The following is a 15393-nucleotide window of genomic DNA, read 5'->3' on the forward strand; positions in this document are numbered from 1 at the left end:
CAATGTGCACCACATACACAGTGTCTTGTGAACATCACCTGCCCAGCAGAACGAGTTCAGGTAGAGGTAACTTTAGTCAACTGCAGTGACACATTCAATCTCTTCTACAGATATCACACTAAACACACACCTGTACACTCGATATCACAGGTGTTGAGCTGGCAGAAACGTTAGCGCGCCGGACGAAATACTTAGCGGTATTTCGTCTGTCGTTACGTTCTGAGTTCAATTTCCGCCGGGGTCGACTTTGCCTTTCATCCTCTCGGGGTCGATAAATAAAGTACCAGTTACGCACTGGGGTCGATGTAATCGACTTAATACCTATGTCTGTCCTTGTTTGTCCCCTCTGTGGGTAATAAAGAAATAGGTGTTGATCCACCCAAGCATGTCCAAGTTTGAGAAACAGATCCCTGATGTGGACTGCATTGTGTGGTCAACATCTATTCCGGATCCCTACCCGAAGTGCCAGTGTGATGATACGGAGATATATATAACAGATGTTGTTGATAAGGGTATTATATTGTGTGTGTGTGTGTGTGTGTGTGTGAGTGTGTGTGTGTGAGGTTACTTGTAGTATAGACTGAACCAAAAATGAATTAAAAATATTATGTTTGAATTTAATAATAAAATATCAAATGAAATAAAAATTAAAAAGGCAATCAAAATGAAAATATTGATGACAAATAAATAATTAGAAACAGTATATAGTGAAAAGAAATATTGTGCAAAATATTTTAGGTGCAAGTTAAAGATAGGGGTTTTAGGTAGCAGCATTTTGGAAAATACCATAATTCTTTGATTTGGAAGTACAAGTTGCGGGGAAAAAACAGAGAGAGAGAGAGAGAGAGAGAGAGAGAGAGAGAGAGAGAGAGAGAGAGAGAGGAACTGATTTTTTTCTTCGAAAAGTGAAAAATCCATTAAACGTTATTGACAACGTTAATCATTTGAAAATACACTTGTTGGTAATTACTGGTATTTAAATATAATAAAACCATATTGGTTTACTTCCCCGTTAGCTCCAACAACAACACACACACATTTGTGTGTGTATATGTGAGTGTATATACATATATACGCACACTTGGTTCTTTACATATGTATTTTCCCATGCTTTAGATCCATCTCCACATTTCTTAGGATCAATAAATAGACGATATGGTACAATCAGCGCGTGTGTGTGTGTGTACATAATACACACACACACATTATATTCGCTGCCTTGAACCTCATTTATTGAACTTATCTGTTTACCACCTGTTTGCCGTATAATACATGTGTGTGTGTGTGTGTGTATGGTTGAATGTATGTATGTATGTATGTTTATGTGTGAGGCCAAACAACCGTCCCCACCAAACACACCCCAGCTGTGTAATCCGCTTCCCCAATCAATATCATTTATTAATTCTATGCATGTGTAGCAAAGCAAAATGACAATCACCCAACTGTCGTATATATACATACCATACAGACGTGTGGCGTATGTGTGTGTGTGTGTACGCATACATGCATTAGCGTGTAGTGTATATTGTGTGTGTGTGTGTGTGTGTAGATTCGTTTCGAAGTAGCAGGTTGACAATGCCTGTAATGTTTTTAGTGATGCATCAAGTGTGTGTGTGCGCTCGGGCACGTGTGTGGATGTACGCGTATCTGTGCGTCGAATATAATTTCCAAATATATTAGACATATAGATATGTACATGCGTGTGTGTATGTATATATATATATAACTAATTATATATAATTTATATATATGTGTGTGTGTGTTTAAATTGGTAGATAGGAAGAAAATGAAGCGAGTGAGAAAGAGAAACGGTAACAAAAGGAGAGATGGGGATGAAGAAATAGATAATTAGAGAGAAGGAAAGCGATTGAGAGAGATAAAGAGAGAAGGACATAAAGCAAGCAATAGAGAGAGTGATAAATGGAATGAAAGAGGAAGAGAGAGAGAGAGAGAGCGAAAGAGAGACGAGAGGCTAAGGAGAACGAAATAAAGCAGGACAGAGAGAGAAGAAGTGATAGATAGCAAGCAATAGAGAGGTAGAGGGCGATAGAGTGAGAAGAGAGCGAGGAAGAGTGAGAGAGAGAATAAGAGTGTGTGTGACGTGAGCAGGTCACATGACAAGAAGCATCACCATCATCATCAACATCATCAACAGCAGAAGCATCAGCAGTAGCAGCGGCAGCAGCAACTGTGTTAGTTGTAAGTTGCTTGAGCTTGCAGCAGCAGAAAAATGGCAGCCGGGGGAAATTGGAAGCCTGCTGCCGAGATAGTTCGTGGCCAAGTGTTTGAAGTGGGGCCCCGATATAGCTGCCTCTCTTATATTGGCGAGGGAGCCTATGGAATGGTCGTGTAAGTGGAAATTGCATTTTTTTATTGTCTCCTTCATCACATCAACTCCACAGCCTTCTCTCTCTGTTTGCAATCAATTTGGAACACGCACTGACTCAATTATATACATTATTATACACACACACACGCATTTATATATATAAATATATACACACATATGATATACAATCTTACACACGCATGTATAAATATACACAGAATACACAGTCTTATACACACATACATGTAAATATATATAAATATACGTACATAAATATCTGTGTGTATGTCATGTAAATATAATATATATACATAATATATAGATATGTATATAATATATATATATATATATATATATACACATAATACACACTGTTATACATACAGATATACATATAATAGTCTTATACACACACGCACACACCCTTGGGAATATATCTACACAACACAAACACACACGCACATATTTAATTATATATATATATATATATATATATATATAATCAAAATAAGCAACAAGGATATCCAAGGTAGAGTAGTACATTGATTTATATGGATAATACCATACAAAATTCTAGTGCCTTTAACTTAAGTACCATATTCATCTGAATCTAAATTTTGCTGAACTTATATATCTATATCTATCTATCTATATATATATATATATATATATATATATATATATATATGTTAGTATTGGTTGTTTGTGGTGTGACATGTAGATACATATATATGTAGTATATGTATGCATATAAATATAATAATGTATATAAAAAGGGCAATGGTGTTAGTGTACTGTGAAATGCAGTTGTGCTAAAAAAGTGCTCAATGCTGTTAGAGCGGAATATAACATTATTCACATTTCAGCTTGCGTGAGTCGTTACTCAGATTTTTTCCACGATCAACCACACACACACACATTTATGTACACTCCACATACTCATGTATACAAATATACTTCATATACATACATACATACATATTAGAGAGAAACCACTATGTGGACACCCTTATGCTAGAAATAGCGGATCTATTTCTAGCCTAAGGGTGTCCACATAGTGGTTTCCCTCTAATATGTGTATAATACAATTTTACTGAACCTTCAGTTTTTTTTATATGCTCGACCACTGGTGTGAAATCGATGTTAATTAAATTAATATCTAATTTCTCACCCTCATTTTAAATATATATATATATATATATATATATATATATATTATATATATATGTATGTATATGTGGTGGTGTTGTTGTTCTAATGTGGCTAGTCTCCTTTATCTCTTGGTGCTAATTAAAGGCAACGGTTGATCACACCTTCAGTAGTTTCCTTCTTCGCCAGCCAAATCAACTCTCTCTACTGTTGACACTTCTGTTTCGAATATTGGTCTGGATTAAACATTAAACACCATCTTCTTCTTCAGCAAAACCATACCGCTTGCCACCAACCACTCTCAAATTATCAGATGCTGTTGCAAATACACACACACACATACATATATACATACACATACGCGCGCACATATAATATAAATGTATGTGTGTGTTTGTAATGTCTCGATAATATCAAACTGGTGCGATCGCAATTAACGCAAAAGAAAGTACTCAATACGGGAATTTTTAGAGTGAAAGAATAGATTCATAGTTGAGTGTGATTGCGGAATGTAAACTCTGTGTACATACACACACACACACACACACACACACACACACACACACACACACACACACACACACACACACACACATACATATGTGTGTGTGTATATAGAGACTAAGATAGTATATATGTATATAGTCTTCCGTCCATTTCTAATTTATCTTCGTATAAACCCGTTTTGATAATTCTGAAATTTTACACTGCATTCCTTTTTGGTTCGTACTATCTATCTATCTGCCTGTCTATTTGTCTATCTATCCATCTATCTGTATATATATGTATGATGTGTGTATTTAAGACATTTTTTAGCCCTCTTGCGTTTTCCTTTTACAACTTGAATTCATGTATTCAGTCTCTCTCTCTCTCTCCTCATATATCTATGTGCGTGTTATATATTATTTACGTGTGTGTATGTATATTATATGTACTATATTCTAATTCTTTGTCACGACACTAAATCATCTCCACTGCGACGGCCACCACCGACAGCTACCATCGGTTTGGCGAGCCAACCACAGTCTCTACGTGGTCTATGGACCTGCTGGAAACATCAGTCGATCCCTCCCTCAAATCACGCCTTATCAAGGACATATTAATAACGTCGTGTGTGTAGCGCTGAGAGGATGGTCATGTCTGGAATGTGTTTCATCATAGGCGTAGTCTGTCAGGGTTGATCTGGGGCTAAAAGATGTCTATCACTTCGTATGCCTTAATATATTTTTGTTGTTATGACGTGTGTGGATGTTTCTCCACCAGTTTCAACAGTAAGGTTACAGTTGTTCAATCGTTTTATCCACTCATTGAATTAATTTATAAATGGCTGCGTATTCCGCATATATGGCTCCCCTTAACGTAATTCTCTGGCGGAATTGGTTGTGTCAAGCTTGTGTATTTAAGTTATAATCCATCTGACAGGCTTCCCTATAGTTTCCGTCTACCAAATTTCAGTAGCGAGGTCTATTTGATTCAGGGCTACAGAAAGTGGCATCTGACCTGGTTGCCATATAGAGGCTCTCAGACCAGGATCTTGTGATTACAAATTGAGCTTCTTAATCATTTTGGCCATACTGTGCCATCTGTTTAGTGTTGAGTGTCAGAAAAGCAGTACTCAATACCAAAGTAGAGGCTGATAATGTTTTATCTTGAACAAGTCAGTCTCGTATTGCACCTGTATTGGATCTTCAGGTAAGTTATGACTGTCAATAAATTACCTGAAGATCTTCTGCACACCCCCACAGGCAAAACACAGAAAGGCAAGAGACTGACTCAACTAAAATAATCTGTCTGTCTCTCTCACTATATATAAATATATATATATATATATATATATATATATATATACACACACACATACATACATATTGCACAAAGGATCGTGGGTAAGGCGAGAACAATGTGAAGTAAATGCAAGGCAAATGCCAAGAAAACAAATATGAATTAATGTAGACTTACCTTGCATTAATTCATATTTGTTTTCTTTTGCCTTACATTCACTTTGCATTGTTCTGGCCTTACCACAATCCTTTATACAACGCATTCTACACAATGCTTCACAGTAACTATTCCATTATAATAATGTATATCTCTCTCTCTCTCTATATATATATATATATATATATATATATATAAAGCTGAAGTTGTCTGCGTATGGCAGGTTTGGTAGCCTTCAACTAACACTATCTCCTCCGAGACCCTGCTGCGCGAGTTGACCAAAATTGAGAGTATGATAGAAGAAGGCTTGCTCTCCCTTCAGTAGAAGAAAAAATTCAAATCGGACCATGTTAACACTAAAAATTATTTATATCAAAAAGGTGCTTTTTTTCTATGAAAATCCCTATTTTTTATGATTGACTGCTGTGTCGCCATTTTTTGGTGTATTTCAACCAGAAAAATGTTCACTTAAAGAGAATAACAAGCTACATAATGCAAAACTCCAATTCTAAAGGGTCGAAACAAACCCGAGCAATGCCGGGCGATACTGCTAGTATATTATAAAAGTGTAAACGAGAGATTGGGTTGAGCGAACCCGTTTTATTGCATAATTCCACAATTGTTTCATCTCCACTTTTCCTGCAGATACTTGCTGAAATGCTATTGTATGTTAAATATATTAAATATTTATTTATACTTTATGGATATTCATAGAGTTCTAGATATATCTTCAGTAATACGATTGGTTTTTGTTGTAAAACTGTAACTGGTTGCTGGTACTCACAGACAGGCCTCAAAAAGCTAACTACAAGGTTCATACCCAAATTGAATTCATATATATAATAATAATAATAATAATAACAATAATAATAACTACACTCACGGAGTGGTTGGTGTTAGGAAGGGCATCCAGCCGTAGAAACACTGCCAGATCAGACTGGAGCCTGGTGCAGCCTCCTGGCTTCCCAGACCCCGGTCGAACCGTCCAACCCATGCTAGCATGGAAAGCAGACGTTAAACGATGATGATGATGATATATATATAGGGCACAGAAGGCAGCAAGCTGGCAGAATCGTTAGCATGCTGTATTTTGCGTGCTAACTTAGCGGTATTTTGTCTGTCGTTACGTTCTGAGTTCAAATTCCGCCGAGGTTGACTTTGTCTTTCATCCTTTCGGGGTCAATAAATAAATTACCAGTTTCGCACTGGAGTCGATGTAATCGACTTAATCCCTTTGTCTGTCCTTGTTTAGCCCCTTGTGGGCAGTAAAGAAATACATATATAGGGCACAGGTGTGACTCTGCGGTTAAGGAGTCTACTTTCCACCTGCATTGTTTTTTTGTTTAGTCTTACTGTTTGGCACCTTAACAAGTGCCTTCTGCTATAACCTCAGGTTGACCAAAGCCTTGTGAGTGGATCTTTGGTTGACAAACTGAAAGGCGTGTGTGTGTGTACTTGTATTTTGTTGTTTTATACTGCATAATAATTGTAAATTAGTGTCATACGACTTTGTGGTCTTGGGTTCGGGTTCGACTGAGCAGCACCTTGGGCAAATGCTTTCTACTCTAGCCCCGGCTCAACCGAAACCTTATGAGTGGATTTGGTAGATAGAAACTGAGAAAGGCAAGTTTGTGTGTGTGTGTGTGTATAAGTCTGTGTTTACTTTTCTTTTCCCGTCATGTGATTGTAAATGAGCATTGCCATTATACGAACGTTGTTCTTTGTTTCCAGTCTTCCACGGGGAAATATTACCTTGCACAGAAACAGGTGAAGGTTGATGATTGGAAGGGCATCCAACCATAAAAAATCTGCCTTAGTGTGTTCCATGTGATTCATGCAAGCATGGATAAATAGATGCTAAATGATGATGATATATATATAAAATTTAAAAATAGGATAAATTCTTCATAAGAATTTATCAAGTAGTATATATATATATATATATATATATATAGTTTCATTGTTTTTATTTTACTTTTATTCCTCCCACTGGCAACTCTCTCTCTCTCTCTCTCTCTCTCTTTCCTAGCTCTGTATCTTCCCCCCCCCCCCGCTGCTTCTAAATGCGTCCTTCTCATTCCTCTGACTTCCTCGATTTTTCCTTGGCCTATGTATCAGACACTGCATCACTTTACTCTCATCCCATTTACTTGACTTATGTACAAGAGGCTGCACTGGATCATCCTCTGGCCTCTATTATTCCTTCTCACCAAAGTATCTTCTTGCCCTCTTTGTCCTTCTCTGCTACCAACCACCATCACTTTCTTCTCATCTCGGGGGGGGGGGTTGGGTTGGGGGGCATTCCTTTTAACAGCCGTCACCTACACTTATCCTGTCACTCACTCTTATCTTTATCCATTCCTGTTGTTGTCAGTCACTCCCTACTTGACTCCCCTCCAAGTAACCCTTGTCTCTTACATCATACTGCTGCTCCTCTCTTCCACCTTGCCATCTTGGTCTTCTAATCCCCTTCATGGCCACCTGAACCAATATATACACCCTATATTACTGACCACTCTCAGCCCCTTCCCTCATCTCTGCTCCTATTTCTCTTCACTCTTCTCTACAATGGAAAGCCAATAAACCTTTTCGTTGACTGGTGATTGTAATAATCTGTTTAGTGTTGGTACCAACAAAAATGCGAATAGTAATGTGTAGGGTTTTCAGCTCCCTATATTCCACTTCTCTAGGGCTGTTGCCATGGGACAGTGTATCCAATACAATCTGTAACAGAAAGGACATCCAAGCCAGGTGACATGGAGAAGCAAACCTACTTTATTGCATATACATACCATTATCAGTAGGCCTGTCTCGGTTTTTGACTACCAAATCCACCCATAAGGTTTTGGTTGGCCCAGAGCTATAGTAGAGGTGCTGTTCAGTGGGACGGAACCTGAGACCACTTGGTTGTATGACAGCTGCTTCTGGTAAGAAATTACTTGGACTGGGATGACCAGGAACCCCTGCAGATGTTGTGGAAAGCTACTGTAAAAATGTTGATTATGATGATGATGATATATCTGTACATCTATGCACACTGAAATACATGTGCATATGTAAATACACACACACACGTCATCATTTTTATGCTGGTAAGAGTTGTGTGGCTCCTCACAGTCTGAGTCAGTTCTTACTGAGGGCCATTGTGTGTGTGTGTGTGTGTTACCAACGTCGCTTTACTGGCACCTGTGCCAGTGGCATGTGTAAAAAGATTCAAGTAAGGTCATTGCCAGTACCGCTTGACTGGCCCCCGTGCTGGTGGCACGTAAAAAGCACCCACTACACTTTCGGATTGGTTGGTGTTAGGAAGGGCATCCAGCTGTAGAAACTCTGCCAGTTCAAGATTGGGGCCTGGTGCAGCCATCTGGTTTGCCAGCCCTCAGTCAAAATTGTCCAACCCATGCTAGGATAGAAAGCGGTCGTTAAACGATGATGATATAAGTTATGAGCAGAGTTAGGGTCACTTCTGCTGTCAACAAGTCACTTGCTTTGCACCTTTAAAGACCCATGAAATTAGAAATCTGTCTGCTTGAAAAACTGGTTAGGGTAAATGGAAGCACATCTTGCTATAGAACGTCACTTCAATAATATATTTGTCTAACCCATGCCAGCATAGATAAATGGATGTACAAAAAATATGAATAGCTATCTATGTCTACTGATGTATGTATGTATGTATGTACACACACACTTGTTTTTTTTTTCCTTGTGTATCTTCCCCTCACTTGTCCCTTAACTGGGACCTCTTGTCCCCTAGTTGGACCCCTTTTCTCTGCTCAAAGGTACCTGACTGATGCTTTAGTGGTTGATGGAAATGCTAATTCATTGAGTGGAATATTTGGGCATCTGCCCACTTTGTCACCACAAATGTTCATACAAACCTTCCTTTTAGATATTAAACCAATCTCCCAGCTACGCATTCACTCTTCGTATCAAGTCCAGAACTTTAGAGTTACCACTATCAGTGTAGGCACAATGAAAAATAGGTCCAGAGGGATTATAGAAATGCTAAAGTGGAGGTGTGTAGATGTGTGTTGTGAACAAGAGGTAAGATGGAGGGGAGCCTCAATCAGACACTTCATGACAAGGAACAAAGGTATAAATTTTTCTGGGTGAGCTGTGATGATGATGTGGGGGGTGATACTCAGTGATCAAAGTCAGTGTGTAAAGTGTGCTTACACTGCTCAATCTGGACTGGCAGATGAACAGCAGGACCTATTCCATGGGACCCTCTTGCAGACTGCCTTGGTGATGAATGACAATAAGTTAATCATTGTGGCTGGTGACTTTAGTGGACATGTTGGTCAGTGCTTAGTGGATCCCATGGTATGCTTAGAGGTTACATTTTTGGTTTGAGGAAGAAAGAGGGTGCAGAACTAGCAGAGTTCTATGACGGCTTAGTTATGTCTGACACTGTCTTCAAGAAACCAGCCAGCTATCTGATCACCTGTAATTTTGGTGGACACACAAATTGGACTGATTACATTCTCAATAGAAAAATGGATAAACAGATGCTTATGAATTGCAAAATCCTTCCCGGTGAAGAATGTAACCTAACATTGGTTGGTGAATAGTGATTTAAGATTTAGAGTTAAATGGATTCAGGAATACTCATCATCATCGTCGTTTATTGTCCGCTTTCCATGCTAGCATGGGTTGGACGGTTCGACTGGGGTCTGGGAAGCCAGGAGGCTGTGTCAGGCTCCAGTCTGATCTGGCAGTGTTTCTACAGCTGGATGCCCTTCCTAACGCCAACCACTCCGTGAGTGTAGTGGGTGCTTTTTACGTGCCACCGGCACAGGGGCCAGATGTGGCTGGCAACGGCCACGATCAGTTGGTGCTTTTACATGCCACCGGCACTGGTATTACAACTGCAATTTCCATTGATTTGATCGATTTCGATTTCACTTGCCTCAACAAGTGAAATCGAAGAGGAAGATATAGAAACTTAAAGCGCCAGAAATTTCGAGATGTATTAGCAGGAAATTGAGGTATATCACAAGGACAAGGGAAAGTTCCTACAGGGCAGCCTGGTGAAGCCTACAAACCAAATCTACAACTAGTGTGAGGTTAACAGAGCAATAAAAGTGAATAGACAAGTTTGAAAAGACTGTAAGAATTGGGACAAACAGACAGAGCTATACAAGGTAGCCAGAAGCAACAGGTATATTTATGATGGAAAGAAGCAGATTAGTTGTGGTTTGTTAATGTAGCACGAGTAGCAGAAACCTGAGGTGATCCCAGATACATGGTAGTGTATCAAAGAATCAAGATTTTGTGGATGAGGAGTGTTTTATGGATGGAGAAATAGAACATTCAGTGATTCTAGAGCGATGGATGGCTATTAAATGTTGAGAATATATGGGAAAAAAAGGATTTTTTTGGTGTGAAAGGGATCAACCATTCTGGTAGAGAGTGGTAGGGTTGGAGACAACAGTAGGCAAGCAATGAAGGGTGTGAAGGTAGGGAAAGCCTCCAGACCATCAGAAATTACTAAGATAATTTATGTGCCAGTGGCACGTAAAAAGAACCAACTGATTGTGGCCGCTGCCAGCCTCCCCTGGCACCTGTGCCGGTGGCACGTAAAAAGCACCCACTACACTCACGGAGTGGTTGGCGTTATGAAGGGCATCCAGCTGTAGAAACACTGCTAGATCAAGATTAGAGCCTGGTACAGCCTTCTGGCTTTCCAGACCCCGGTCGAACCGTCCAACCATGCTAGCATGGAAAGTGGACATTAAACGATGATGATGATAATACTTAACCTATCTGGTAGAGCACAGGCTAGTCACTAGTATATTCAGTCAAGTTGTACAGGATGGTGTCAAGAACTAATGATTGGAGTAGCAGCATCATAAGTGTTACAAATTAAAAGAGATCTGTTTAGGAAAGGTTAATTACAGAGGCCTCAAATTGCTGGATTAGGTCCTGGAAATTACAGAGCTATTATAACTTGATTGATTAACCTTGATGAAATGCTGTCTTCCTAGTGAAACAATTTCAGAGGTACTTAGGAATAAATTGCTGTGCCTAGCATTTACCAGCCTGGAGAAAACCTACACTCAGGTTCCTTGCTTTGTGATTTGGTTGTTGTTGAAGAAACTAGGGATAGATGAATGGCATGTAAGAGCCATAGAAACCATCTACAGGGGTCAGCGAGGTGACGGATAGCTACAAATATGAATTTACTGAGTAATAGGGGTCCAGCAGAGCTTGGTGATCAATCCTCATCCATTTATCATTGCCCTCCAGGTCATAACAGGGTTCTGAGAACAGATACTTGTGAGAATTCCTGTATGCTGCTGCTGCTGATGGTAATATTCTATGGGATTAGAAAAGAAATTCCAAGGATGGAAGCAACACTTGAAATCCAAGAATCTCAAAATTAATGGCTAAAGTATTAATTAGTGACATCGGATTCTGCTACTATGAGTGAAATGACTTTTCTCAGTATACAGAAAACTGGTTGGTTGAGATTCCTTATGGTGTACCTAGTGCAATCTATGGATGCACAGGAGCTGCAGTGGAATCATGAGCGGGTTAAGAAAGAAAGCAGATTTTGCACATGGCAGTTAGGCCGGAGTAACTTTCATACAAAGAGTGCATGGGGAATAGATGGTTTGGAATGAGCAGGAGTATCGTTTGAGCAGTTAACTTCTGTTGAGAATGTATTGAGAGAGAAACTGGGCTTCAGTGGAATTGGATGTGGTGTGCAAGAGGGAGAAGACCATGTTGGAATAGACATTTTGGAATGCATATAGATGAGAGCAGGTGTGTAAATAAGTACATGACACTCAGTGTGAATGGAACCTGGGAATGAGAGAGACTCAGAAAGATGTGGAATGGAATGAAGAAGACGGATGTCAAAGTGTTGAGCCTTATGGAGGAAATGACAGAAATGAATTGAATGGAGACACAGAGAGCTTGAGAAAGCCACCCATCCATGAAAAGCAGAGCGAAACTGATGTTAGGCCAACACACAAACACACACTTTTCTTTTTTTACTTGTCATTTTGATTGCAGCCATACTAGAGCACTGCCTTAAAGGGTTTTTAGTCAAAGTAATTGACCTCAGAATTTATTCTTTGTAACCCTAATATTCTATCACTCTTTTTTTGCCAAACCATTAAGTTACGGGGACATAAACACACCAAACAATGGTGGGAAGACAAACGCGCATATATATATACAAAGACACGCACACATATATTTATATGCATTCAGATATATATACAACAGGCTTCTTTCAGTTTCTGTCAACTAAATCCATAAGGCTTTGGTCGGCCTGAGACTGTAGTAGAATACACTCGCCTGAGGTACCATGCAGTGGGACTTAACCCAGAATCATATAGTTGGGAGGCAAGCTTCTTACCATATTAGCTACACCTCCACCTAATATATGTGTGTGTGTGTGTATATAGCTTATTGTTCCATTGCAAGTAGGATCAACAAAACAAGTATTCCATCCAGTGAGAGATAAATCATCATCATCATCGTTTAACGTCCACTTTCCATGCTAGCTTATTGTTCCATTGCAAGTAGGATCAACAAAACAAGTATTCCATCCAGTGAGAGATAAATCATCATCATCATCGTTTAATGTCCACTTTCCATGCTAGCATGGGTTGGACGAATGACTGAGGGCTGGCGAACCAGATGGCTGCACCAGGCTTCAATCTTGATCTGGATACCCTTCCTAATGCCAACCACTCTGAGAATGTAGTGGGTGCTTAATGTGCCACCGGCATCATCATCATGTCTGTTTTTCATGCTGGCAGAGGTTGGATGGCACTAGGTTCTGTTGCCTGTTTTGGCTTAGCGGTTAGGGTATTTGGCTCTTCAGCTCATGATTGTAAGGTCATGAGTATGATCCCTGGTGGCATCTTGTGTCCTTATTTCATGTTGCGTTGGTCCATGCAGCTGACAAAAATGAGTTTCACCTGTAATTCAAAGGGCCAACCTTGTCACATTGCATCACACTGAATCTTCCTGAGAATTATGTTAAGGGAACACGTCTGTGGAGTATTCAGCCACTTGTATGTAAATTTCATGAGCAGGCTGTTCCATTGATTGGATCAACTGGAACCCTCGTCATAGCTGACAGAGTGCAGTAACCTGTTGAACTGGAGAAAATCCTGTTCTTTGGGGCAGGTAGAAGGGGGCAGCGTTAGGGTTGCTAGCTGGATTGATTCCCCTACATTTCTCTGCTCCTTCTCTCTTTTCACCCTCCTCTCACTATATTTCTCTACTCCTCCTCTTTCCTCTCCCTACGTTTCTCTGCTTCTCTCTTTTCCTCTCTCTCCTCTCCCTACAATTCTCTACTCTTTTTTCTCTCTCTTCTCCTCACTCACCTCTCCCTACATTGCTCTGCTCCTCCTCTCTTTTCCTCTCTTCCCTCTCCCTACATTTCTCTCCCCTTCCTCCTCCCTTTTCCTCTCTCTGCTCTCACATTTCTCTCCTCCTCTCTCTCTTCTCCCTGCATTTCTCTACTCCTCCCCTTCTCCTCTCTTTTTCGCCCTCTCCTCTCCCTACATATTTTGCTTCTCTCCCTTTTCCTCTCTCTCCTGTCCTACATTTCTTTGCTCCTCCTCTCTCTCTTCTCCCTTCATTTCTCTCCTCCTCCTCCATTTCTCTCCTCTCTCTTATCCTCTCTTTTCCTCTCCTTACATTTCTCTGCTCCTCTTCTCCCTTTTCCCCTCTCCTCCTCCTCCCCCACTCTCTTTTCCTCTCTCTCCTTTCCCTACATTTCTCCACTCCTCTCCCTTTTCCTCTGCCTCCTCTCCCTACATTTCTCTGCTCCTCCTTCTCTCTGTCCTCTCCCTACATTTCTCTGCTCCTCTCTCTTCTTTCCCTGCATTTCTCTGCTCCTCTTTCTGGATTCTTATCTTCATATTCTCTCTTTCATGTACTTCTATTTACGCTTATCACTCGGGATTGCATCGGATGCTGCCTACCCCAGCCCCCTTCATCTTGCTCTCATCAACCCTTGGCACAAGCCTCTTCTGTTCTTCCTATCCTTTTCATACCCCTTCCTTCAACAGTGCCTGCTCTCTCACACTCTTCACTGTCACTCTCCTACTTATTTTCCCTTTAGTTGAGGGATCTCCCTCAAGGTTTTATGCTGGGTGCCATAAGAAAAATTCCCTTGTCCATTCTAGTAAATGGTTAGGTTTAGGAAGGGTATTCAGCTATAGAAACTGTGCCAAAACTGATGCTGTACTCCGTCTCATTGGACCCTGTTAAACTGCCCACCCTGGCATCAAAAGTGGATGTACAACAATGCTGACATATTTTCATGTATGTATGTGTGTATAAGCTTGTCTAAGTACATATTTATGTGCGTGTATGATCATCATCATTGTTTAACGTCTATTTTCCATGCTGGAATGGATTGGACAGTTTGACAGGAGGTGGCAAGCCAGAGGACTGCATCAAGTTCCGGTGTCTGCTTCAGCATGGTTTCTATGGCTGGGTGTTTTTATGTCATACTGGTACAGGTGTTTTTAATGTGGCATCAGCACCTGCAGGTCACGAATTAGTTTGCAAGATGAGGAAGAAAGCCAGTAGACTAGTTGGTGACATTGGAAGAGATAGGAAGCCAAGAAGGGGAGATCTACACAGAGAAAGTAATCTTGAGTTGTATGGTCGTGAGGTTTTGTGTTGTCTTTGTTGAGGGCTGAGAAAGCTGAAGAAGAAGAAGGCAAAAGAGTTTTGTATCATGTCGGTTTGAGTGGTTGGCTACAAATAACAAGAAATGGAGACTACATATGTTAAGGGTTGTTGGTGAGAGGAACTAAATGGTAAAGGGAGAAAAAAAATCAGTGAAATGAAAAGAGGAAGAGAGAAGCCGGCAAAATTAAATGGAAGGAAAACCTAGGAGAGCTGAAGGATAGAACTAGGATTACTACATTTGATGGGGGTTGATGGAACAGTTTATTTAACATTTTTACATTTAAACCAGCCCCATATCTGACCCC

At 40.2% G+C, this 15393-nt stretch overlaps 1 protein-coding gene across 1 annotated transcript in view; it reads left to right on the forward strand.

Annotated features, from left to right (window-relative positions):
- Positions 1 to 2131: 2131 nt before the first annotated feature.
- The window catches only part of LOC115209072 (mitogen-activated protein kinase 1), a 96891-nt gene continuing 83629 nt past the window's right edge, over positions 2132 to 15393 (forward strand). The window contains exon 1 of the mRNA XM_029777164.2: positions 2132 to 2349. Coding sequence (XP_029633024.1) covers positions 2231 to 2349 — 119 coding nt within the window. The 5' untranslated portion in view covers positions 2132 to 2230. The remainder of the gene's footprint in view (positions 2350 to 15393) is intronic.

The sequence above is a fragment of the Octopus sinensis genome, linkage group LG1 (genome assembly GCF_006345805.1).
Source record: "Octopus sinensis linkage group LG1, ASM634580v1, whole genome shotgun sequence".
Classification (NCBI taxonomy): domain Eukaryota; kingdom Metazoa; phylum Mollusca; class Cephalopoda; order Octopoda; family Octopodidae; genus Octopus; species Octopus sinensis.